This window comes from Podarcis melisellensis (genome assembly GCF_964234715.1).
Source record: "Podarcis melisellensis genome assembly, chromosome: 2".
In the NCBI taxonomy this organism is placed as follows: domain Eukaryota; kingdom Metazoa; phylum Chordata; class Lepidosauria; order Squamata; family Lacertidae; genus Podarcis; species Podarcis melisellensis.
Genome location: NC_138529.1, coordinates 80,083,097 through 80,110,945, shown reverse-complemented (window position 1 = coordinate 80,110,945; position 27,849 = coordinate 80,083,097). Strand labels below are relative to the sequence as shown.

Below are 27,849 nucleotides of genomic sequence, written 5' to 3'. Positions count from 1 at the left end.
AATGCATTCTGTTATGAGTACATCTCAAGTGCACACAGTTAGTTATTCTGTATTACTCGGTGTTAAAACTAAGGCTGTCCACAGAAAACTCCACAGAAAGACATCCATCTGAAAAACTCTTTTCTGGCACCAAGCTATGAATTCTGCCAAAAATCTAACTGCCTATACAAATTCTGCCAGCATTACTCTGAGGAATTGTTTGCTTCAGGAAAAGGTGTTAAATTCTTTTAAGCACACACGCTTTGTTCACAGCTGCATTGCACAATGGATTCTGTAACCTCAGTGTGGCAATCTATAAACATTTTTACCTTTTTTCACACAGACGTGAGAGAGGGCTAAATTTCTGAGGATTGTAGGATCTTCTGAACATTTTTATTTTGGCCGGCATGTTTCAGAACATGTCCACATTTAGGGCAAAATACAGCCTCCCCACTCCACACCAGCAGGGTTCTGTAGAGTGGCGGAATAATTTACTGCAGCTACAGCTCCACTGCAATGGAAGAGGGGGAAGACCTGCTTCTTCACAAGCTCCAGGCTAGCATAGTGATTGGGTTTGAATCAGGCTTCAGGCCATCACCCAACAGCAGTGAAATTTGCTTAAGAGACAGCAAACTGCCACCTCCTCCACTCTCAGAACAGCACATTTTGGGGCCTTTTCTCTGGGCTCTGCAGACATTGGTATAACCAGTACTCTTGCCTACCCTCATATATGGCAGCAGGCAGCAGGCCTGCTCAGACAGCAGAGCTGCGCAGAGAGAGACTTCCACTCAATCCAACCCCCTTCCACAGTCTGGCATAAGGAAAACTTGGATTGTCCTCTCAATCTCACTCTAATCCTCTTGAGGTATTACATACCCTCCAACATTCCTCAGATGAAAATAGGGACATTTCTTTCTCCCTCCCGCAACTGACCCTCCTCAACCCCCCCCCATTTTTTGTCATCTCCCCCCTCCCCCGAGCATTTCCTCCACCACTACACACCCTCCACTGTCCTGAGATTTTGTTTTATTCTTTGGTAGATTTACAAAAAGAAAAACACATACAAATAAATAAATTTTAGAAAGGAGCAAGATTAAATGCAGACGCACAAAGCATTTTTTAAAATAAAAAAAATCAAGACTCCTTGTGATCCGCTCCCCCTTTCTTCCTCTGTCTGCCCCTCAGAGCTGGCATGGGACGTAGGGCTGGGCCTCAGTGGTGGCAGCCTTCCCTCCTCCTTGCCCACTTTCTAGCAGCCACTATGAGCTGCCCAAGGGAGGAGGCTGACAGCATTGGCATGCTTATAGCAGTATCAGCCTGATGGAACATATATGAAACCCATAACAAACATGGGAAAGCACTGAAACTCCTTCTTTTTGGAAAGCTTTTGGGTAACTGTTACAGGTTTAATCTGGCACGTTGCCGATACGTTAATATTGCTTTTCTTATTGTTAACATGCTTTTATAATTATTTCTATCTCAGTTTTTCTCTTTCTTTTATCTTGCATTGTTGCTCTGATGATTTACTCAAGTTGTTATAAGTAATGCAGGGTGTAAATCAAGTTAATATAAATAAAACAGATTGGCTTGAATCCAGATAGTTGATGTCCAGGCGCTGGGGAACAACCGTGGGAGAGGGCTATTATTGCCTGCATGTCCTGATCGTTGACTTCCCAAAGTCATCTGCCTGGCCACAGAGAGAGACATAGGATCTTGGACGTGATAGGCCTGTGGTTTGATTTCAGCAGTGCTCTACTTCTGCTTCAAACTTCACTCACAGAATAATCCCATTGCGGGGAAAGGAGAGGGGATTTTCACCATTTCCCCCCTCTTTTTGGAAAGCTTCCCCAGAGAGTTGGGAACCCTTCCTGAAGAGAGCGGGCTACAGTGGGAAGGTACCCCCCATCTTCCTGCAGCAGGAACCTCTGCTGGATCTTGTTGCCCTGCATCGATGGAAGAAACAGAAGTTAAAAAGGGCACGCAACAGTGCCAGGTGTTGCCGGTGGGATAAGGAATTTGTTTAGTTCAAATATCCAAATGACTCAAGCATGTAATAGGGAGATGGGGAGGGGGAGGGGAAGAGTAACATTTTAAAAGCAACATGCAAATCCAGTTTGCTAATATCCTTGGCTCTAGACAACATACTTTCTTAGCGAGTGAGCACTTAACAAGGTAAGGCAGAAATATCACGTGACAAGTCTAGCCTAGGGAACCCCACCCAGTGTTGGGTTTCATTATTAGAATGGAAGTTAGGCTTCAGCCTTTGGAGTTGCAAAACTACCTCTCTGCTCCATTTATCGGAGTTAAATTCCCAGAGGAAGAATTAAGTTGGCATACGTACAACTCTCCCCCTGGGGATGTGTCTGGGAGCAGCACGGGCTCTCGGTTTAAATCTCCACTGGCAGGCTTTTAAGCTTTTTTTATTTAATTTGCTAAAAAAAAAAAACCTGGTTTCCTGCAATCCTAGTATCATGTGAGCTGCATTTATTTTGTAGCTGAGCATGATCCTTTACTGAGCCCTGCTGGGCCCTGAATTTGTAAAGCATTTGAAATGTGTTCACTCATAAAAGGGTCCTTGTAAAAGCAAACTCCCAAGATTAAGATTAAACAAAAGTGTGACTTTCTTTGCTTTCTTATAAGAGAATGAGAGCTAACCTTTTCCCTCCCTCTCCAAAGAAAGAGCTGCAGACCAAAGCTATAATTTAAGATTTTAATCCAGAAATTCTTAGATTATGGTTGGCAATGAAGACCAGTTATTTTGGATTGGATGTCCATGCCAGCTGGCAGTAGCAATCTGCCATGCAGTAAAATTTCCAACCCATAATGCAATGAAAAAACCCAACCCTTAACTATGTCACATAAAAGGAGGGGCAGTGGGTGGGGGAATAAACCTCAGCTTTCACACAGGGGGGGAAAGGGAAGCAAATAAAGATGTACAGCCCTGAAAGAATCCCCTAGCAATGTAACGTATGAGAAAATTTTGATTTCTCATCCCCCCCCCCCCCCGTACACGCTTATGTTACAAATAACACAGAACACATCTAAACCTCTGGTTCTCAAAGTGAAAAAGTCTTCTAAATAGATATAAACAGCTGTTGGTACCACAGAATTATAGAATTGTAGAGTTGGAAGGGACCCTGAGCGTAATCTAGTCCAACCACCTGCAATGCAGGAGTGCATGAATATATGAATGTATGAAAAGAAGCTGACTAATCCCTCCTCAGGCAAGTCTTTGTCCTAATACATCAAACCTACCTAATCATAACAATGCAAGTATTGTAAGGAATCCACCAATGCAACTGATAATGGGAGCTATTGGAACTTCACCCACCTCTCCTGTAGATATTTTCAACTTTGGATAACTTTGAAGCAGAAGGTAGATCAGAATGCCCTGGCTAGACAGAAGATAGATCAGCTTCCACTAGATCTCAGACTGATTTACAGCATATCAACAAGGATTCTGTCAGCAGCAACACTGATAATAACAATAACGACACCCTTCTAAATTAGGCTGCTGAGATAAAGTTTGTTGGGGTAGGATTTGTGTGTGACAGGACTATGAGAATATGCTCAGAGGCACTCTGTTACTTAATTCTAAGAATATGTCGACACCCCCATTACTGTTCTGACTCTCATTGGTGGATCTTGGGGTTCTAGTAAAAAAACCTAACTAAAAGCAGAGCAGATCCCACAAGCCTGGAGTCTAAAGGCCCTCAAAGCCCCATTCTTTCTGAGCTGAGAACCTTTGCTATAGACAGATTATACAGCTGAGGTATCTGTATTTTTACCTTGGCTGTCCTCTCATGCTACTTCTGAGGAGATAAAGTCAGTCCTCAGTACAGCTGGAACTTGCTGCTTTTCAAAAGTACCCCCCCCCCCCAAAAAAACGTGGTAAATACTACTTTCACAACGTGAAAAGGCAGCTGTATGGAATAGCCTAAAGCACTTGGATCTTGTGGTAAAATGCCTTGTGGTAATCTTGTCATATGAAATAGAGAATCTGCCCTCTGTTTTGTATTTCTGGAGAGCCAAATGGATCAAGCATGACTAAAAGGGGCTTCCTTACTACAAGGCTTTAAGAAGTATTGATCAAAATAAGGGGTAGACAACATGGTGCCATCCAGCTACCATTCGACTCCAATGCCCATCAGCCTCGGCCAGCATAACCAGGGATGATAGGAGCTAAATAAAATTTGGAGGGTACCACACTGGCTACCCCTGGTCTAAATTAATGACAGAGAAAATAGTGCACAGATCTTTATGTACCTATAAAGACTGGGTAAACAATACCTTCAGATCAGATCAACCACATACAAGCAGATTAGTAGTGTGACGTGTACTTGATTCTTTCCACGGCAAACCCTCTTAATTTAGGATTTAATTTGCATTCTTAAGACCTTATCATTCAGGATTATGTAAAACTGACAGCTGCTTATAATTATATCTTCTTAGAGTGGAAATAATTTAAACCATCTGCCATCATTTCAACATTACCAGTCTTAAAACTCGGTGAGCTTGTTTCTACCTAACGTCAAAGTTGAAAGTAAAGAAGCAAAGTAAACTGCAAGTATATTACTACCAAATTTCTTGCATTTCATTTGTATGTGCAACTGGTTTTTCCAGCAAGGCATTCAAACTGTTAATTATCTTTTTAATATATGTAATTTAGGATTGCTAATTAGATAGCAATTTAATGCCCTCACAGGGATTCAGATGCTCTTTCTTTTTTAACATGTAAACTCCGACAGGAATAATTGTTGACATTCAAGTAATTGAACTCTTCAGTTATTTAAATGAACACAAGGCATTTACACTGTTCAAATCATTTAAATATTCCACTGTCAGCTACAGCTGTAGAGTTTTATGGAGTCTCTGAAAAAGCAAGGGTAAGTGTAGGTTATCTTAGTTTTCAGGCAGGACTCCCCAGAGAGAAATGAGATTTGCTGCTTATGAAAGGCTAACACCGTTTAAGTGGGGCATTAATGTTTCCTCTGAGACTTGGATTTCTCTGTTTTTCTATATTAGGAGAAACAAATTTTCCCAGAATTTACAGCTATGAAAGCCTTAATACTGGTTTAGCAATCTTTAAATACACTGGGTCTTTTTTGCTATATACAATGCATTGTGGCTGTTAACATTTACCGGTAACTTAAACTCAGCAACTTGCTTTGGGTACAAAACTGCCATCGTATTCAGGGGAAAGTTTTTAATCTTTCGTTCATATATATATATATATACACACACACACACACACACACACACACACACACACACACACACACAACTTCCTTTACCAAGGCCAATGATGAAAACAATTGTATAAGGGCAGTTATGATTTTGTGAATATTTTTCATGTTAACTTCCTTTTGAAAGAAGAACAAATAGGATTTTGTAGAATATAGGATTACTACAAAAATGAAACCAATACTGTCATCAAATCTGAACTAATGTTGGGAATTTGTGTTCTTATTACGTACATGAGTTGTAGTTTGCCTGTAAGTAAAGTTTCATTTGCACTGAGCTATCCTACGTGACTAGAAATAAGTGTGAGATCACGTGGCTTGCAAAGAAACAGCTGAGTTAAACTGTCACATGCTTGTGGTCGTAAGAATAAGCGATCGAAGAGGAGTGGGACGAGAAGCAAACTGCATGATTATTTTCATGCAGGGCAAATGCAGAGAGCTCAGTGCAAATGGTACCTGACCTAGCTAAACTTGTTAATATGGAGATCTTCCTTGATGGAAAATACATATTGTTAAAAGAGATAATATACTGGTGTTGATGGCCTGTATGCAGTGCTAGTGTGGAGTAAGTGGGCCTAATGCTTGAAAAAGTAAGAAACTAGCTATGGTGATGAGCTGATATCCTTTCATCAATTATATGCTTCTGGGTTAGAGTGCTCCTAGTGGCAGATTTTCTCATTGAAATCACAGGGTTTTGGCATGCAGGTGTGAAGGTTGGTGGGCATCATGAAATGTTTTGATAAATTGATGAAAGAGGGTACTGACCAGGAGTCAGTGTTCTTAGCATATGTGGGCACCAATGTCAGTGGAAAAAAGAGTATACCCCAGATTCTGGAGCCAAGTGGCAGCAGGGGGCTATTTTCCTCTTGTCTTTGTATGATCTATTATAGAAGCTCTTAACAACGCATGGAAAACCTGGTGTGTGGTTTGAATCTCTATTTCAATATTTTAAAATACCATTTATTGGGAGCGGGGAATCAAACCCTGTGGTAGATTCTCAATGTCTTTTTCTCGCTTATGGTTTGAGAAAATGAAAGTTCAATAGCCTGCTGTAAAATAATAACAAATAACATTTATTATTATTATTATTATTATTATTATTATTATTATTATTATTAATACCCCACCCATCTGGCTGGGTTTCCCCAGCCACCTTTGGTGGCTTTAAGCATATCTAAAAACATAATAAAAACACCAAGCATTAAAAACCTCCCAATACATGGCTGCCTTCAGATGTCTTCTAAAATTATCTCTTTGACATCTGAAGGGAGGGCGTCGCTACTGAGAAGGCCCTCTGCCTGGTTCCCTGTTACTTTGCTTCTCGCAGTGAGGGAACCAGCAGAAGACCCTTGGAGGAGGACCTCTGTGTCCAGGCTGAGTGATGGGGGTGGAGACACTCCATCAGGTATGCTGGGCCAAGGTCATTTAGGGCTTTGAAGATCAGCACCAACACTCTGAATTGTGCTCAGAAACGTACTGGCAGTCAGTGAAGATCTTTTAGGGCCAGTGTTATATGGTCCCGATGGCCACTCCCAGTCACCAGTCTAGCTGCTGCATTCAAGATTAGTTGCAGTTTCTGAGTCACTTTCAAAGGCAGCCCCACGTAGAGTGCATTGCAGTAGTCCAAGCAGGAGATAACCAGGGCATGCACCACTTGGGTGAGACAGTTTGCGGGCAGGTAGGGTCTCAGCCTGCGTATCAGATGGAGCTGATAAACAGCTGCCCTGGACACAGAATTGACAGCTGTGAGTCCAAAATGACTCCCAGGCTGTGCACCTGGTCTTTCAGGGGATCAGTTATCCTGTTCAGGACCAAGGAGTCTCCCCCTTACTCTGCATCCCCCCGGCAAACCAAATTATTAAGCTGAAATGTGTTACTTTATTATCCCCAAGACCTTTGATACATTTAAGTAGGCAGGGAGAACACACACCACTTTGCTCTTGGACAATAATAGTACTGGAGTCATGGATTGGAGTTAACATTTATATACGACTTGATTTTAGCAAAACTTCAAGCAGTTTACAGAAATAGTTCAAAATCCTAAACGCTCAACAATAATCACATTTACTCGGAAGCAAGTTCATGATTTCCAAAGAATGACTGGTGAATTTTCCTTGCTACACTCTTGTGGAACAACTTTCTTACAAATACACTCTTGGAGCAGTTTTCGCCTGTGCAAGGGCTTCCACTTATGTAAAATGGCTTCCCTCTCTTCCGCTGTACAACCAAAATTGGGTCTGGAGGGGTCAGGAGAACCCTCAGAGCAGTGTGCAGGGGAAAGAGAGGGCTGATGATTGGACCTGGCAAGCTGAAATGGAGTGTCTGTAATAGCACAATATTGAGATCTATCCTATACAACAAGATTACATTTAACGCATTCCAAGGAAGGTTCATATTTTATTGTCTCTCAAATTGTGTTTATGTCAAACCTTGGAGTATGCTCATATTTAGTATTCTGTTCCATTTGGAACCATTTTACTAGGAGGGCGACAGGTCCCTCAACCCGAAAGTAGCGGATCAACTGCTTTTTCAAGACCAACGTCTTAATGCGGTATCAACATGAAATTGGCTACGACTCAGAACTGGAAGCATTTACACATGCTATTAAACTTTATTAGAGCGAATAGTCCCACAGAAATAAGTTTAAAGCTGTATAACTCCAATAAGCAAACTGAGAAACCTACACCTCAACTGAAACCAGATTTTACTGAAAAGGCGCACTGATTTCAATAGTTATGAGAGCCAAAATTCCATATTCAGAGGCGGTAAACTTTTAATTGCCCCTGATTTATACTAGCGCACTATTTGGATCAGAATGCATCTGAATTAAGTCCCATTTGTTTCAGCTGGATTTATTTCTCAGTCCGTTGAGAAATTTTGACAGTATGAGGAGAAATATCCTGAACATAGTTGGCATTTTAATTTAAAACACTTCCAATGTTATTTATACAGTATGGGCTTAATTTTGTCCCACTTGCAATGTCCATGCTGATACATGGTGGCTGAAACATCTATAACCAAGGGAGAAAGATTGTGTACACAAACTTGGCTATAGAGCTGGCATCATTGCATCTACCACAACAAGGCACTTTACATGGAACAAATGTTAAAGAATGGTTAGAAGGTTCCTATGGCTGAGAACAAGGCAGCTCATTTCTTGATGAGGAGCTTTGGATGGTCCAAGCACAGAACACCACTGCTGGTCCACAGGACAGCTTGCCAGGTAGCTTGTGAAAACCACTGAAAATCTGAGTGCATATGTGCTCACAATGAAAGCCCAAATACTGTAGTGTAGGCTTTTAAGGGTGCATTTCTAACAGGAGCAAGGGTGTGCAGTGGCAGATTCATTGCTGTTGGCTCCTGCTGGCTAAGGCAGGAGGTGAGGGAAGAGATGCTGTACCTATTTTGCTGTGCTAGCTTCAGGCTGCTGCAGCTCAGGGGTCCAAAATTAGACTCCTCTCCAGGAACTGTGTTTGCTTTGATCCATTGCCAGCCCAGCTCTGACCTCTCCCCCAAATCACTCTGAGGACCTACTGCTGGTTACCGCTGCTTGAAATACCACCTTTGGCAAGGGCCTCTGCAGTGGTGCAGCCCACTGCTGGTGAGGCCTGTCAGGAGGACACCTCCTAACCATAGCGAGCAGCACAAACTGGGATTATTCTGCCCAAATTCTAAATTGATTGGGTCTCTCAGAGCAGTTACTCCCTTATAAGCCTTCATTCAGCCCAATTTCTTTTTCATCACTTGGGGGAGAGGAACTAGGGGATGGCAATGCTCTTCAAAGTTTTAGGAAGAGTCTCGACAATTTTAGAGGTGTCAACGAAGTGACTGAGTATCTTTCACTCACTAAAAAGAAAAACTAAGTTACTGATTGAAGTGGCTGGACTCAGCAGCCCAGCTGACACTCAGCATGTGAGAATGTCTCTGTGAATGATACTATATCATGATGTAGGGTAACAAAACACAGTCTGTGTGTGTGTGTGTGTGTGTGTGTGTACGCACACACCTAAGAATGTATTTTTTTTTACAAATAATATATATATATATATATATATACACACACACACATGTGTGTGTGTGTGTGTGTATTAAGATCAGAATTTTATGTTTTTAAGACACACGATGAGAACAAATGGAATTAATTTGAGGATGTTTCCTGTGCTCTGTATTACACAGTATTACTATATATTCCAATCTGTAATACAAGAGGAGTCATTACTATTGTGTTTTGAATTGTGGCTGGTGTTTTTCCTTTTTTGTCTCTCTGACGCCTACTAGCTTTCCCGTTGTGGAAGAGAGGAAGAGATTATATATATATATATATATATATATATATATATATATATATATATATACATACTCTGTGCGTTTTAAGTATATGCATTTTTTTCAAGGCTGCTTCTTTGGACCGTGGAAACATTTCCTGTTAATATTTCCATGCTGCAGCCAAACGGAGCTTTCAAATGTAGCAGAAAGTGAAACATATAGAGTTTCTGTTTCCTTGTTGCCATATATGATTTTATGCCAGTGGGGCTTTGTTTCTGCATTTTAATAATACTGTGTTTTGCAGTAAAGAGAAACACATTCAATACAAGTCTTAACTTTCACTTTTTACATAAACACAACATATTCAAAACATGCATGTGTGTGTGTGTGTGTGTGTGTGTGTGTGTGTGTGTGTGTGTTTTGAATAATGGCTCTGCCTGCTCAGATTCCAGTGAAGGCTATGTCAATGGTTGATTATACATGGCAGTGCTATGCTGCCATCTAATGTCTGATCTTACATAGTTCATCACCAGCACAAGTATCTATAAGGAAAGCTGCTCAGATGATTTGAGCTGCACTCACCTTTGTTTATCCATAGGGTTTGGAAGATTCTGTGGCTAATTTAAACTTACTGCACTCCTCTGAAGGTCAACACTAGCTTTCTTCTTGAAGACTTGATCAAGAGAATGTCAACTTAATTGACAATGATCACAATTCAAAGTGTTATTGATGTCAGGAATGCTGAACCCTCCAGATTGATGTTAGGCTCCAACTCCTATCAGCCCCAAGTGGCACAAATGATGGGAGTTGTAGTCTAACAACCTGTGCAAGGTCACAGGTCCCCCCTTTCTAATTTGTGTAAACCTGGCAGGGAACAGAATCTCAACAAGATGATTCAGTTATAAAGTTCAAGTCAGCAAATATATCAATCAAAATATGGCTGAAATGAAGAATGGTTAGAGAGCTTTAACTTGACTTTTTGTATAATACACTTACTACACATGTTAGCCAGTTTTTCTAGTCCCCTCCAAAGGGGAATGTATTTCACAATACCTCCTCCTATTGCATGGCTAACACATCATTTTTAAAAATCTTCATAGTCCCAATATGATCTGAGAGCAAATTTCCTTCATACACATAATGACTTCTGGCCCATTCACATTTACAATTTTCCCACCGTAACAAACCATTCCAGTAATCACTGCACCACTAAAAATAAATAAAACATTAAATGGGAATTTTATATCATTAGTTACTACTGGTTATTAGTTTATCATTTGAGTTCATTGCAATTAAGTTGCTCTTCATCCCACAAGCACCTCTGACCTGCACAGCATACACAAGCTAATCAGGATATATGTTCACAGCCTTCAAATAAATGAGAAAATGGAGATGGCTTTTAAGTTCCTTCTATTGCTGTGCTGATATGAAACCATGCTGAAGGATCCAGATTAAAATAAAAATAAAAATCAGGACCCTAAAAACCCACGGAATGCATATAATGTAGTGAGCTCCCTGGCCTCACAGTTTTATTTATCTGTGCACTTACCATTGGAATGATTGTGTATGGTAATGAGCCAGAGATGTGCAGTGATGTGAGGAAGGGAAACATCCACTTTTTCCCATTAAAAAAACTGCTGTCATGAACAAAAACAAGGAAGGAAGATTACATCATTTGCCAATCTGTCTTGTATCATTTATTGTTGCTGGAATTCATTCCACATTTCCCTCCTAAACAAGGAATGCATGAGATCTAGTTTATGGAACCCATAATTAAAGAGAGGCAGAAGACAAGGTAAGTGCCCTTGTGTTACTTTTAAGTAACACAGAGCCATGTAGGAAGATATCTGCCTTGCAGGACCTACTTTGTACTAGAATCCTGAGATCCACCATCTGGATTAAAGGATTCTGAAAGCCGAGGAACTTGTTTTGAATACTATCTGAACAGATCTCACAGTCTTTACACAGTCCTTTAGCTAGGAGCATAACTAAATGGAATATCCTCCTGGATCACTGTTCTACAATTAGTATGTACATTTTGTGTGGTCATAGATTCCTTGCAGAAACAGGATACCCATTCATTTAAATGGAACAGAAAGGTATGTACTGCTGAGCAAAATAAGGGGGGTGCTGCACATAAAGGAGTTTATGTGTTTACTAATGGTCCACACAAGGCTTTAGTTCAAATGCTCTTTTTGAATGCGATACGTATCACTGCAGCATATACATGTTTACACAAATGAATCCTTCTGTGTCCTTTTGAATCATTATAGAAACAGGCCATGAAAGAAAATGGGATCTAGTAAACACATAGGATGAAATCCAATGTCTCATGAGTGGACTTCCCTGAATACCACAGGGCTGCCCTTCCTCCCTTCTCTCTCTCTGTCTCTCTGTCTCTCTGTCTCTCCCTCTCCCTCTAATGGAACTCCCAATAGCCCCCAAAATCTGCTCCAAAGGGTCTCCCATAACAGAGCAGCATACAAGGGCCTGCAGGGGGAGCAGAAGGTGAAATCCAGTTGTATGAGTGGAAATCTGTGGGGGTTTTTTGTTCTGTTTTTTGGTGGATGGGCACAATAGGCTCACAGCCATCTATGTAATGCTCATTGAGGGAGATGTGAAAGACTTTAGGACCACTCTAAACAGCTCGTGTGACTTTGTTCAGTATATCAAATAATGTCAGTAAAATAGGATGTGGGAGTTTTAGGAAACTGGGGAGGACAAGAGGTTTCTAAAAGAATCCATGAATATTATAAACGGACTCTTTTGACATTTTGTTCCTACGTATGCAGAAATTAAATAGCATCTAACAATGTTATTAGCAAAGCTTTCTGAGGACTTTTGATTTACTTCCTTTCTTGATCTAGTCCAACCAGAAAACAACATTCTTCTTATAATTCTCTTAAAGTGCAAAACTGGTTTCAAAGAGTGTGTATTTTCCTATAATACATTACAAAGCATCACATATATCTACAAAGGAATATATAGAGTTGAACAAAAGCTGAATACTCACAGAAAACTATATTTAAGTGAAACAACATTTGCTGAGTTTGTGTGTGTTCCACCTAGCAATAATAAACTAGAATTAAACTCTCCAGGAGTTTTTCTTTTAAATTTCACTGCTGAGAACGAGGCATGGTGAGATATTTGTCCATATTTTCTATAACTTGTTGATGTAGAAAAGGTGGGGAAGGATACTATACAGGTTGTAAGAAATCCTGTTTACCCAAATGACATTTTAAAGAGTTATTCACAAACTCTTTTTTAAAAGCTGTACTAATGACAAAGCTAAGTGTACTGATTATATCTTGGCCACATATTAGTGGTACATGGTAATTTGTTTGTTTGTTTGTTTTTGAGGGGTGGGGGGACACACCAGACAATATGTATGCACACAAACAGGTTTGTCTCTTGTACCCTCCCCCCTGCCCCCAGAACCAAGGTTACGTATACGACTGAACATAACATTTACACTCTGCATACAATTCTGAACAAGGGTGCCCAGCTGGAAAGGACAGTTACTCAGCAGCTAATCTAAGAACTGAAGAGCATCCACTGCTGTTGCTCTGCTAGCACCACACTTCTCTTCCTTGCAGCCCCTTCCATGCATAAGGGGAAATCTCATTATGTGAGTGGAACTTCACACATGCGGCGCTGGATTCAACCCACCACTTCCAGATTAGCTTTGTACAATATCCATTGCAGCCACTGTGTTGGATCTGGGAGATTCTGGGTTTCTTATTCCCTTTTACAGATTCCCTGACAGCAACTAATCCTGGAATTTGTTCCCTATTTTTAAAATGAAAACCACACTGATCTACCTCATGGGTTGGTATTGGGGGGGGCGGGATGGGAGAGAGAATTAAATAGGAAATGCATAAGACTGTTTCAGCCACTCTTCTCTTGAACGATTGTAATCACACCAGGAGAGAACAAGGTTAAGCTTGCTGCAATCTACATGTTGGGGGGGGGGAGTCTGAAGCAAAGCCCCACCCCATTAGAAGACTGAATGATAAACTAAGGAAGGCTCCATTCAAGCAATTAGCAAATGAGTGTTTTGAAATCTAAAAGCAAATTGCAGGTGCTGGAAGTGACTACGGCCCCGGGACAGGAGGCAGACACAAGAGGCAGACTGTATCCTGTTGCAGTTCTGATTTGGGATCACAACACCTGCTATTTGCAATTAAAACAAGCTGGTGCAGGGGGCCTGATCTAGACTGAGACCACAGCAGGGACACCCCACACCAGGATCCTGCTCTCGATTTGCTCTGCTCATGCCTGCAGTCCACTTTGAGAAGCAATTCACATAATTGCTAATAGCATGACTAACATCACATCTGCTGCTACCCCCAGCTTTACACTGCTGCTCCCATCCCAAAATACTAAGCAGCTTTTATAGGTAGGATACTTTGTCTAAATTTAGAATGAAACAGTTTATACCAAAAAAGTAATTCCACTGCCTTTTTGCACTCTTCTATTTTTTTTTAAAAAAAACACTTATTGGGGGTGGAAGGAGGAACAGCCAGGAAAATGTTGGTGTTCTGACAATTTCATCTTCTCATCAAAACCACTCAAATGTAAATATTAACCAAGTGTAATGCCTAATCCAAACGTTAGAGGGATAAATGTTTGTGAAAGCTCCAATTATGACTCCATCAATCCTTCTGTACAATAATCCTGATTTTTTAAATATGCAAATACCCTTCTGAGATATATTGCTGCTTTCTGCTTATATATTGTTGAATTCTGATAATTACATTAAGTGCCTACCTGAGAAATGGCATCCATATTATATTATAGTGAATTCCCTAATGCCACTCCTTTAGTTAGATTCAATGGTGATGAAACTCTTAAAGTGTTCCTATAAAACCAAAAAAATGAAGCTACAGCCTATGCTATCATTCAATAAACTTTTATATAACAGGCACATCAAACTTCTTTCTGACTTTGGTTAATTAAAAGAAGGCAAAAAGGGTAATGGAAATGAATTTTCACTTTTTTAAAAAAGAGTAATTGGGGGAAATAATCCTTCAAGCGAAGATAAAGAAGAGAAGGAGCTTGCATACAATATCCACACAGTTTTAGAAATTTTAGTCCACTTAAACATGACAAATAGGGGCTATTACTTAGGAACACAGAATTCCACTTTAATGTAAGTGTACATAATTGCAGCAATTTATGGCTTTGCCTTGCACTTGCAGGGGTTTGGGTCTCTCACCATACAACCTGTGCATTTCTGTATCACCAAAAGGCTTATGTTATTATTTGCATTGGAGCTTCTAGGGGAAAAAATGTCTGCAGTATTTAAGTTTAAATAGTAGTCTTTTTAGTAGTCGTCCTTGTGAACCATTATACTCTGCTCTTTAATTCTGTATATCTTAAGAAGAAGAAGAAAATGTAAACATATCTATCTCGGCATGTATAAAATCAGTCAACATATTTTTTTATCTTACCAGAGGCCTGAGTTCTGGATGAGTCAGAATGTATCCATTGTTCGTAATTGCGAATGCATATCCATGAATACCTAACTGTAAGGATATAGGAAAGAAAAGAACCTGAATAAATAGGGCCTACAGAGCAGGTAAACTTTTGGAACACAAACTGTCAGGAAGTTCTCTGGCACAAGACCCATCTAAAAAATGTGAACCGCACAGAAATACATTTCAGTAGTGGGTTTTCAGGAAAATTTCCTGGTGCATTGTGCACCTCAAACTTGGCAGTTATAAGCCTTTAGCAATAAAGCATTTTGCTCAAATTCAAGTGAAGTCCCTTTTCTTTAACATGTAGTAAAAAAAATCCCTATAGCTGTGGGGACTTCAGTATATTTGGGGTCTGGAGCTCTGGGCAACCTTCTTGGGGTGTCACATAACAATGATGGGCAGGGCTAGAAGCAAAAGATAAAAGGCAAATTCTACTACTACTACAGTGGAACCTCGGAAGTTGAACAGAATCCGTTCCAGAAGTCCGTTCGACTTCCAAAATGTTCGGAAACCAAGGCACAGCTTCCGATTGGCTGCAGGAAGCTCCTGCAGCCAATCAGAAGCCACGGAAGTCGCATCGGAAATTCGGGTTCCAAACAGTGTTCGCAAACCAGAACACTCACTTCCGGGTTGCTGGTGTTCAGGAGCCAAAATGTTTTACATGCAAGGCCTTCGGGATCCAAGGTATGACTGTCCTACTACTATTTTTATTATTGAATTTGTATACTGCCCTTAATCCACAGATCTCAGGATGGTTTTTTTCTAGACACATTTCCACAGCCTGCTCTATCTGCCGTCCAGGCAGCAAGAGCATTACCAGAGTTCAAGGACACTCAGGGAGGATGCAAAGAGGTGAGGTGTGTGGCATGGGGACAAACTGAAGGGCCAGACAGAGAGGCTTGGAGAACTGAATTTGGCTCCCGGGCCTGAGGTTCCACATCCCTGCAGGAAACAACAGAGCTACAACATCCACCTCATTGCATGCAAGCATCTTTTCTCACTCTCTTCTGTATTTTAGGGGAAATAAACAGATATATACACATTAACCTAACGCATTTAGTGCTGCCAGTAGTGGCTGTGGGATGGCTTCCAGGGCTCCTTGGGCACAGTGGGGCTCTTGGCCCCTTCTTTTCCCCCCTTAGCCACACCTCTCTCTCTTGATCCCATCCCTTTAAACTAAAACACATATTGATCAGTATGGCAACCCACTATTGTCAAATGTTAGTATTTCACTCGTTGCCTTTTTATTTATTTATTAAGCCAGCAGTATAACTTGGACTTCACCTAATCCACTACCCTATACACACTCATCTGGGAGTAAGTCCTACTGAACTCATTGGGCTTACTCCTGAATAGACACATATGTTGGAACAGGTAAAAGTAAAATTATTATATGATGGATTTCCCTGTTACAAGTAGACACCTATCACTTATAGAATCCCATGCCAGGAAAAAGTGCAAGAAGATGCTTAAGAAGGTTCTAGTTGCCCCCCCCCCCCAATCTCCACGACCATCCTTAGAATATATGGAAGCAAGTCTTGTTTATTTTAGTTTCTGTGGTTCCTTTGGATGAGAAAGCCCCCCAAATACAGTCTTCCCAGAAACCGGCACAGCTGTCACTGACAGAGCTTATGACGGAGCTCAATGTGAAATCTCAATTGTTGTGCTTTGCGAGAAATCCAGCTGTCTTACTAAATTAAAATGAGGGAAGGAGTTTCAAATATGCCTGCTCAGGGCTCCTCAGATTTTTAAATTAAAATATCCTGGATTGGGCTATGATGCTTACCATTTACACCCCAGGGTTTTGGCAGGGCAAACGTTACCCCTTCTCCAGTTCTACTAGCAGCAGAACTTTGGCTTTACAGAAGGGAAGAGAAAAATGAAGCATCCCTGCTTCCTTTACTCCAAGTTAGCTGAGCAATATGATCTATCAGAAAGGAGGAACCTAAAACATAATTAGCAAGTGCAGAAGATGTGCTGCTCTTTATTTTCCACGGAAAATGGAAGTTGTTGTTTTAAACTTATTCAAGATAAGGAAAAACCTTGATTTGGTTTAAACCACTTCAGTACTGAAAGGCAATAGGAGACTCTGGTAATTGGACCTAGGCACCTTACTGTCTGTGATCAAGAGAGTAAAAAAATAATAATAGATGGACATAATACTATATGCATAAAAAAGGACTATTTCTAATTCAGAGGCTCATACAATTTCCACTTTCAAACCTCAGAGATATATTGGAAGTAATCTGAGAGCAATGTAGTGTTGTATTAGGCCTGAAAGTACATGCATAATCAAATTTAGCACTGCACTTATTTCAATAGCAATCCTACCCCTTTTGACAATGCTTCTGTTACACAGCTGACTGCCCTCATTGATTGCAATAAATGTATCTTCAAATCACTGATGTCTAGTCATTAAAATGTCCCCTAGTGAAAAAACCCCGCTGCTGATAGCTTTGGCAGATGTTCTGTACAACACAGCTTTACCGCTGGGAAGGCAGATCAAATACGGAAATAGTTTTAAACCTGCTGGGTTGGCTGTGTGTGTGTTTTGCAGTGCATAATACAACTTATTTCTAAAATTGCTCAAATCATCTCTTAATCAATTGTGACTGTTCTCAAGACATTTTCTAGCTTAAAGGTCACATTACTTTATATGAAAGGCCACTCTCTTCAGATAAGGTTCATTCTAAAGTAAGGATCAATCTTATATACCACCAGGGAAATGGTGGGATGGATCCAGCGAAGCATAAACAGGTTTCTGCTTACAAAATAGGGCTTTTCTCTCCTCTCCATCCCCTCGCTTTCCCATTTCTCCCATGGCCCTGAAAAGCTGCTCTTGAAGGTCAGGGAAATGGTGTGCTATGGGGCATGAGGGACTATAGTTGAAGAGGGAATCAACATAATTCAAGAGCCACAGCTTTGATGGTACAAAGAGGTTGACGGCTGACCTGCCCTTGAACAGCCCTCATCGCGTGTGTGCACTTGTACTTGCACACACACACACACACACACAGAAAATTATCAACTGAGGTCATTTCTAATACAATGTGGTGCATAATCAGATTGCTTTGAAGGAAATGGCTAAGGACAATGAAAAGGGACTCCAGTCCAGTGCACTTGAAACTGGTACTGTACTTTTTGGCACATATATTATCAACTATATTGCACAAGGTACATTGGCAGACTTAAAATTGTGATGTAAGAATTTACTATTACTGCCAAAGCCCTGTCCTTATTTAGCTACAGTTTGAACCCAAACTACTAGTTTGGGTGCTGCCTTAGATCTTACTATTCACCTCAGCAAATCTTGAAGATACCAAATCACATATGAGAATTTCTCCTCAAGACTGCTTTGTAGCTAATTCAGAGCCTTGGGCAATAATTGTAATTGCATACCCAAATTCTAACTCCAGTAAGATAGATCGACACAAATCTTACAGAAGATAAAAAATGTGTTTGAGAAACTCAAGCTTTTTTTGGAATCTATGAAGAACTGCTTAAATCAACAATCTCTCTCTCTCTGTGTGTGTGTGTGTGTGTGTGTGTGCATGTGGGTATTGATGTATTGTCCTCTTGTATATTTGCTTATAGTTTCACAAGCAAAGGAGTGCATTAGCTGCATAGCAACCACTTGAATCTAAAATTCTCATTTGCCCAATATCTTATGTCATTCTTGAAGCTTGGCTAAGCAAAAGGAAGTCAGTGATATATTGTGCAGCCTGCAGTGTGGAATGTGGGAGAGGAAAAGCCACGCATAGGCTTGTGTGGGTTATAATAGGCCACAACTTTATTGGCTACAGCTCACTGAGTTTTGGCGTGGCATGGGATGGCATCTAGTTATCAGGCTGCTGTTGGTGGAAGTTGCATGGCTTGCAGGCCAACCACTGTGTGCACTGATACCATGATCCTATCATACAGCCTGGAATGCAGTAGGTGTGCTACCTCCCTGAGGCCTTGAAGCACCACCCAGGATCCCTTAAGGGGATCTCCCAGAGGGAAGAGAGGTGCTCATCCCTGCTCTGGATTCAACCCAACGCCTCTCCACCTGCAATAATGAGTTGTGGTGAAATATAAAATAATGAACAACAACCATCAGAACACAAATGTTGCTACGAGGAAGGTCAAAGACCCACACCAGTTGTGAATGTGTGCGAAATTCCTTCCCAGCCCTGTCAACTAACCTTCCTTCATAGCAAACTTAAGTATCTTTCCTAAGAGTTTTCCCTACAGTCTGCTGCCTGGTTTTGCTTCCTAAGCTCCACTGGCAGCACTGGGTGTTCCTGAGCAGTGGTAGCCACACAACTGGGCAGTGCCCTACAGCGGAAGAAGCACTAAAAGGATTTGGTTCTGCTTCGCTCTTACATCCACGTGGTGCAGCAAATTGATGTTTCCAGAAAGCGAGGTCTGGGGCTTGTAAGTTATTATTATGATCATGCAGGAGCTTGAGGAATATGCTTAGCAAAGTTTTGAAGGGTTTCTTAAAAACAACAACACACTTCTTTTTAAAGGATTTGGAAAATGTAGCCATTTCTGAAAAAGGGATAGTACATTACTGAGTAATATCTAAGGTATTAAGAGATCTGGGATTGCATTTTGGGGGGAATGATCTGTGAAGAAAGCTTACCTAGACTGGCTTTATTATACATAAGAAGCACACCCAATAAATAATTTGTTTGAATAATATGGGTTGGATCCCCCTCTAGAGCTACACCCGTTGAAGAAATGATAGCACTGACAATATTCTGCAAATAACAGAAGGCTCATTACCATGATTTATAGCATGAACACATCTTGGAATGGTGTGCAACACTTGGAGCAATGCCTGTCAAATGTTGTACAAGGCCTTGTGAAAGAGATTGCACAAGAACTTGCGCTACAGAACCACACAGTTGGATTTCACTTCTCTTTGCTTGCACAATGGTTGTGTGTTACATTAAGAAAAGCCCCTTCCCTTGCAGAAGACGCTGCTCATTTGCAGAAAAGCATATCCGGATTCAATAGATATTTTGTAGCATATAAATGTAATTTACTTCTAATTCAACACAATGAACTGGTAATCAAAATGTTATTTACCTTGTATTTTGGAATAGTCTTTAGAAGTTCTTTCACTGGAACATCTGTGCCCACAACTCCCAAAAGAATGCCTTTCGATCTCTATTTTAAAAGATTGTTTGGAAAAAATGCAGATTAGTTGGAACAAACAATTACAGTTAGAGCACAGTAATTCAGTCAATAAGTATTTCCCATATGGATTAAAACTGCACTGAGCACTGCCGATAACTAGCTAATTCTTCCAACTATTTGACAAGGTATTATAGGTGGCTGCAGCTAATCTGGCTGAATACGCACACAAACAAAATCAATAGATGTCTTCTTTCTCCTACCCTAGAAATAAAATCAAAGGTTGTGTGCAAAGTTGCAGCTGATAAGGATGCTTTCAATTAAACACCCTGACTCAGGAAGCCCCATCCAGACAAAATATGGCATAGAAAAATGCAATTTATCTTCTGTTTCAAATAGTTTGCGAAGCCCAGGAGGCAAGAATTAAATATGAAGGGCAAGGTAAATGCAAATATAAAATGGAAATAGATTTTTAAAACCCCAGATCCCTATTATAGAAATATAGTAGAAATATTTATGGATATATATATGGATATATATGGATATATTTGTGGATATATATAGCACTAGTCTAAGAAAAGAATAATTACAGACATTTGCTCCAATCAGAAAAACTACAGTGACAGCAAAAGCACACATGTTTGTGTCTGTGTGCACAGATGTACAGTATCTCATGCACAAACATGTGCACATGTTGTTGCAGGGAATTTCTATGGTAATATTGGTTACAGGTGCACACGTGTTACCTTTTTCCTACCTGTGATCTATTCCACCTTGAACAGTAGGCTGCTGTGCGCCCAATACAATAGCGTGGCAAATCTGAACAATTCAGGGAAAGATTGGGGTGCTTAGATCCTATTGAAACCAATAGCTTCCAAGCATAAATAAATAAAATTTAGCTTTACCTGGATTGCATCCCATTTGATGTCCAAAACACCCCACTATGCTAAACTGTATTTAAAACCTTGATATTTGTATTTTTAATGTGTGCTTCTTCTTAAAAAGGGACAAGGCGTTTTATTTCAAGCACCACTGAAAGTTTACTTTTCAGTTCTTTGCTGCTAAGTATGTTGTATGGCATTTATTTTAACACCAAGTACACATTTATGGGGAGAAGGTAGAGGATACCAACAGTCGAGAAATGCATAGCTTCATCAAGACGTTCACATTTGTGCTGATTTTGTAGCACATGGCTGGTGTATGGCGTGAGTACTTACAGTCTCATTTTGCTTACTAAATACTGGCATGGCAACAGTGGTCATCAAAACCAATCCCTGATCGTCTGCAAGCTACATTTAAAAAATAAGAAGAGATATTAATACAGAGCAATATGAGATGGGACCATTATCAAATCATAGCTATGAAAGCATCCAAAGAAGTTATCTTCTGATTAATGGAAATGATGTTTAAGAGCCCATTGCAACCTGCATTGCATTGCTTTTTAGTGCATCTGAGTGAGGCTCAGTCCAAATCATGTGCCTATTGGAAGGTGTTGTTGAAATCATCTTTCATTTAAAGAAAGAGAAATCTATTACTGTAATCTTTTACTCATCTGTTGGATATATATTGAATATTTTTGTATTCAAACAAATCTCCCTTAATTTTCTTTACATTTCCACTTCTCGTGGGATCCAATTTACTGCATTGTCCACAACTTTTTGCAGGACGAACCTCTGATGGTAGTAGATGACGGTAGCCTTTGGGCTAATACCTACACTCCACTGGGCTGCTTCTTACATGGCTTTCATGCCAGCTTGGTAAGAAGTGAGTTGAGAGCTTATGGCTCTCAGCCATAGTCATTTCCACAATCTCCAATGCATTGCAGCTATGTTAAAGATCATGTACGACAATGCTGCTGACCTCCGTGAACTCCTGGCTCACAGACTGCATATAGCTCATGCAAACACAGATGACAGGCAAATTCCCTGTTAGCGAAAAAACAGTGCTATTCGGTGGCTGAGCCAGTCTTCTACCTCCTGCTTTCCCATGGCCAAATTCAGCCCCAGCATTGGGAAACAATCAAATTCTATGTTGTCACCAAACACATGGCAACCACATATTAAGATTGTGACTAGAAAAACTGGGACATATTTTCCCCCACCCCCGGTAGATTTGTGATGGACAATTTTGACTGTTTGCGAAACTGTTCCTGGAAGAATATAAAACTAAGTCTTTATATGATTCCTCATATCTCAAAGTTCATATCTCCAAGTTTTTTACCTGTAAAGCTGGTATAATGTGGTTTTGCCAGTCAGTGGGAGTTGAGGCATTAATAGTTAATATACGATAGCCTTTCATGTATTCTTATGAACAAAGTACACATATAAAGAATTGCTTTATATGGATTACTACTCAATATACTATTTATTTAGAAAGCACATTAAGTGGCAGATTAACACGGTGACAGGATATACAGAATTAAGTCACACACACACACACATGCACTAAATTGTGGTTGGGGGCAGGCATATGTTTGGAATTTTTTTAAAAAAATTCTCTCTGGATCTTCCCTCCCACACAATTCCCACACATCCCTCAATCCCCTCTAGCCAGGGGATCTTGAAACGTTCCCTCCCAGCCACAGAGACATCACTTGTAGGAGCACAACAATGGGTCCAGACAGTATGGCTGAGGTTTCCAGGGTGTAATGCCAGGAAGCATGTGGGGTATGCACTCAGGTGTGTGCCCACAGTGTCCTGGAGCACAGCACTTTTGGTGGATGCAGAGTTTTGCCATCTTACAAATGTATATTGGCATGGATAGTTTACACATACAAAGAGCTTTCAAAACACACTGCCATTTCCCCAGGGAGAAACAATTGTTCAAGCAGTCTACTGCCACTGAGAGAACGCCACACCTCAAAGTATTTTAGAAAGTCAAGAGCAAAACACCAAACATTTAGCAGAATGTATATTTAGCTAAAACACCTGATTGACAGGTAGGGATTGAATAGAAGTTATGGGCTGACTCCAGAATTAAGCATCTATAATGGGGCTGGTGGAACTGATTTCTCCACTCCTCCTCCCTGTGAAATAGGATGCACTGTGGCATGGGGAGGGCTGAGGGGGGGAGGAAGGATCCTGAAAAACTGGGCAAAAGTGTATTTCACAAGCAGAGCTCCCACTCTCTGGGGCTGCCTTTGCCTGATTGGCGGGGGGGGAATCACCCATCTGCCCATGCTGCAGCCTTTCCATTCAGCAGGGTCCCCCAAACCTTGATGGACCATTTTTGAGGAGGCTGCAATGCAGAGGAGAAAGCAGGCACATCTGCTGCTGCCAGCATTGTTATGTACGCTTAATTCTGAATCCAACTATTCACTTTTGAAATTCTTTCATAGCCATTTTATTAAATGGCTCTTTGATATAATTAGGCAAAAAAACAAGGCCAAGACATGGTGGAAGCTGGAGGGTGTTGTTTTCTCTTTGAAGGTGGTGAACCACCCAAGAAATGTTGTTCCTGGACAGTCAACAAATGCCTAAACAAACAAATGCTTTAATTGGTATGTTCCACTGGAATCCATAGGAATTCTGTTATCGTGAAATAATGTAATCATAAGCACGTGTAAGTTTAAATCTAAAATAAAATACTTTTTAAAGGTAATAAACCAAGTGGAAATTAGCTAGCTTCTGAAGACAAGAGTCTTAACATAGTTAGTAAAGGAGTCCCATGGGTTCAAACAACATATTTATTAATAATTTGTATAAACAGAGAAGTAGGACAAAGTGTTAAATGGTTAATGCATCAGATTGAATGTTTTTACAGCTGCCAAATATCACTATTTTCTGAACTGGAAAGCACATTGTGAAAGGAATGCCCAACATGAACGAAACTGTTCAGACATTATGCATTTGCTTTTTAAGTTATAAAATGGTTACTTTCTGTTTAAAGGTTGTTCTTGCCAGGGATGCAAAATATCATGGAAAATACAAACTCAAGAAACTGAAATTTAAGAGTGGGAAGGAAGAAGAAACCTAGTTAATATAGGAAACAGATATGTAGTGAACTATATTGCCTTTCCGGCTGGCTTATAGTGTTGGAAGGTAGTTTGAGATTAGTGTATAGAAATGAAGCTGGCAAGCATACGAAAAGAGTGAAGAAGAGCAAGAAATCAGAAGTAGCAGCCAGGACAGATAATACTGCAGAGAAGGTTATGGGAACTGTAATCCAACAACATCTGGAGGGCACCAGATTGGCGGAGGCGGGTGTCAGGGCCGGATTTAGGTTTGATGAGGCCCTAAGCTACTGAAGGTAATGGGGCCCTTTATATGTCCAGCTGTCCTTTGTCAACAACAAATTGTCGCTGTTTTTTGTTGAATATATGCTATAGGGTAATTTATGGACCTAATAGGTATCTAAAGCCATTTGCTCCTAACAAAATATGTATTTCCTCAAAGTAACTGTTGAACTGAAATACAATTAAGAAGTATATTAATAGTGAAATACTTTTAACTCCACCGCCCCCAAGAGAGTGGGGCCCTAAGCTATAGCTTGTTTAGCTTATACATAAATCCAGCACTGGCTGGTGTAGATTATTTATGTTGCAAACAGAATCCCCCTTGCATCAGGCAGGGTGTCCCTCCACCTAGTTGTGCCAGCCTCTGCTTGGGGAGTGCTGCCTATACAGAATTCTCCATTCCACCAGCCCAATGTGTAAGTGGGCAGAAGTGTTACTGACAGTATTCAGGCTAGCGAAGTGATATACCTGCCTCCTTCCAGTCTTCCACCTCAGCCAGCATGAGCTGAAGGACTGCCGCTCCATTAAGACACACTGTTCTCCAGCCCCAGAGGTTGGCTGCAGCCTTAGATGCCCTTGAGTTATCTCAGACAAAGATAACTTAGGCCTTTAAGGACAGGAACTGAGACGTGCTTCAACCTGTCAACTATGAAAACGATGGCTTCCAGGGAAGCAGAAAAACTTTCAGAAAATCAGTGAGGTAATATGTCCATCTTCCACAACACTTTGCTACTGATTTCAAGAGGCATTCCATTCCTATCCTTCATACCTGGTCAACAGAAGATGCTTCAAGGATATGAAAAAAGTGGTCTCTAGTCCACAGTAAGTTATCTATTGCACCATAAATCTGTTAGTCTTTAAGATACCATAAGGTTAACGTGGTTGCCTTACTGAAACGTTCCAGCTTAACTCTAATTGTTATGTTAGGGAAAACATTAACATATTATGTAAGAAGTGGGAAGCCACAAAGCAGAAGCAGAATTGAAATTAAAAAAACAGAGCAAGTCTTCCAGACATTGCATCAAGCTTTCTGAATGTTTCTCTTTACATAAATGGGTGAGCAGAGCTGAGTCACTTTTCCTAATGGAACTTGTTAACTATGAGTTGGTGACCAAATCAGAGAATTTCCTCACAAAGATTAATGTAATATAAAATTTAGCCATCATTGACATTGCTATATATTCCCGGCCTATTAATTCTATTCTTCCTAGGAGTTACTGTACAATATAGCTGAAGGTGTTTAATAAGCTAGTTCTAGACAGGATTATAATAAAGTAGGAGAGCAAACCAAGTGCAAAGTTTTATAAAGTAAGGGTCCAGAATTCTAGGCATGCATAAGAGAACTGTGGGAAGGTGGGATCAAGTCTTCTTCCTGAACCTCACACCTGGTACATAGATGGATATGTATGGCAACACAGAAAAGGAAGGCAGAGGTGAGACAGGAGGCTAGTGGAGAGTGCAAACTAATCCATCAAAAAAACCTCCCTTTGTTCCATGGATGTCTCTTACCCTTCCATTTACCACTGGAGGAAGGACTGTTTCCCCCCAGCTGAGACAACAGTGGTAGCTGGTGAGGTGAAAAGCAAGAAGCCCAACAGTAGGAAGAGTGAGAACCAGTGTCAGGTGGAATCAGCTAATTCTAGTTTGGTCTTCATCATCCACCCAACAGTAAGCAGGCACCAGTGCTCAAAACTCCAAAAAGTGGGAGTGCAGTTTCTGGGGAAACCCTTTTCCTGGATGGATTGAGAAAGCAAGCAGTTCCCCCAGATAAGTGATTTGAAGCAAACAAGCAGGGAGAGAGAGAGAGAGAGAGAGAGAGAGAGAGAGAGAGAGAGAGAGAGGAAACACCAAGGCAAGGGAAATCTGAATACCTTCGGCCTGGATATTACAAATTCTACGCAAGATAGAATTATTATTATTATTATTATTATTATTATTATTATTATTATTATTATTATTATTAGTTTCTATTTCTTGGACAGAGGGCACAGTTCACAGCAGAAGCAGGGATTGACGAAAGGCAGATGGAGGGACAATCCCCAAACCTCATTATGAAAGGATTGTGTTCTTGGTTTTATTTGTAAAGAATGGTTTCGAATGCTCCCCTTCTAACACGACCAACTCTAGAAACATTTCACACTATGCTTGGAAGACATGCTCTCCACACAGGGTGACGGCCTCCTGCTTTGGCTGGCCCAAAGACGTCCAAGCACTGTGCTCAGGCAGTATGTGATGTATTGTGTGGGAAGGGAGCTCCCCACCCCCTGGCCAACATGTCGGTGCAGCTCTCAGGGATACGGCCACAGTATGAGGCATTTTGGTGGAGACGTCAAGATTCCCGAGGCCAGAGATCATTCACAAGATTTGTGCCTGCAAATCATGTTGTGTGAACTGGCCCAAAAGTTCTGCCTTTTACAACAAGTGTATATCACGAGGTTAGAGCACGTTGTCTTGCCTGAAATTCTAATACGAAAAGCCCCCAACCCACCGTTTGTTTCTGTCAATGTTAATACCAACTCCTCCTTTGTGTGTGTGTGTGTGTGTGTGTGTGTGTGTGTGTGTGTGTGTATAATAGAATTTATTTTTAAGATCTTCAGCATTCCTACTCCAAATAGAAGGGTGTGTGTTTGTCCTTTGAAATGCAAGAATAATTAGATTAAACCCAGTAACAAAGTCCAGATTCTCCCACTCCCATTTGCTTTGATTTTTAAAGGTAAACACATTGCCATTTCTTTTTAAGTGCTATTGCAAAGGGGTATTTTTACATTTCATGAGACATCTACATTTCCTAATTGTAAATGATATGCACAAAATTTAAATGGAAGGAAACTTCTTAAGAGATAATGATTTTGGGAGGGAGGGGGAGGAAGTGTGGGTTTTTTGTTGAGAAAAAGAACTTTGGGATTTATATTCTGACTCTCCTTTTGAGGTTCTTATAACACCAGATTTTTTTTTAAAAAAAAAACTATTCAAAGGACCAGTTCAGCATTTAACATAGTAGAATAGTCAAATTCTACAGGCTTACAAGAGCCCTGGCACTCCAGCATGGGGGGCTTCAGGATGCTGTGCATGTAATATAATAAGAACTGAAAAATAAAAAGCTGCCCCCCCGAAAATAAATAAATCAGATTTACTTTTAGTTACAGCCTGCCTACATGTGTAGAACCCAGTCTTCATAGGCATGAATAATGTGATCCAGTATGATTCAGTTTTGCGATATACAGTTCAGTGATTAGAGTCTACATGTGTTGGGATCTACCCATGCTGATGTTATGCTCAACATCTGGAAATTAGGTGTGGGTCATGTGTGATCATGATGCTCCTCCAGGCACACAGGCATTAGCTTTAAAAAGAGTTTAGATGCACTGCAAAGAAAATAAGCAGCACTCCAGAAAAACAACAACCCATAAATAGCTACTGTACCATTATATTGTTCTTTTGTACTTCATTTGGTTCAATTTAACTTTTTAGATAACTTTAATAAAAATGCTAAAAGAAATTGCTGATGCATTTCCACGGCAAT

The 27,849-nt window shown here is 40.5% G+C and overlaps 1 protein-coding gene across 3 annotated transcripts in view; it reads right to left on the bottom strand.

Moving 5' to 3' along the window:
- Positions 1–27,849, bottom strand: part of CACNA2D3 (calcium voltage-gated channel auxiliary subunit alpha2delta 3) — a 514,138-nt gene that overhangs the window by 127,458 nt on the left and 358,831 nt on the right. For all 3 annotated transcript variants that reach the window (XM_081898304.1, XM_081898305.1, XM_081898306.1), the window contains 3 exons: positions 21,310–21,381; positions 20,045–20,125; positions 14,942–15,016 (listed from right to left, as the gene is read on the bottom strand). In XM_081898304.1, the coding sequence (XP_081754430.1) occupies positions 14,942–15,016; positions 20,045–20,125; positions 21,310–21,381 (228 nt within the window). The remainder of the gene's footprint in view (positions 1–14,941; positions 15,017–20,044; positions 20,126–21,309; positions 21,382–27,849) is intronic.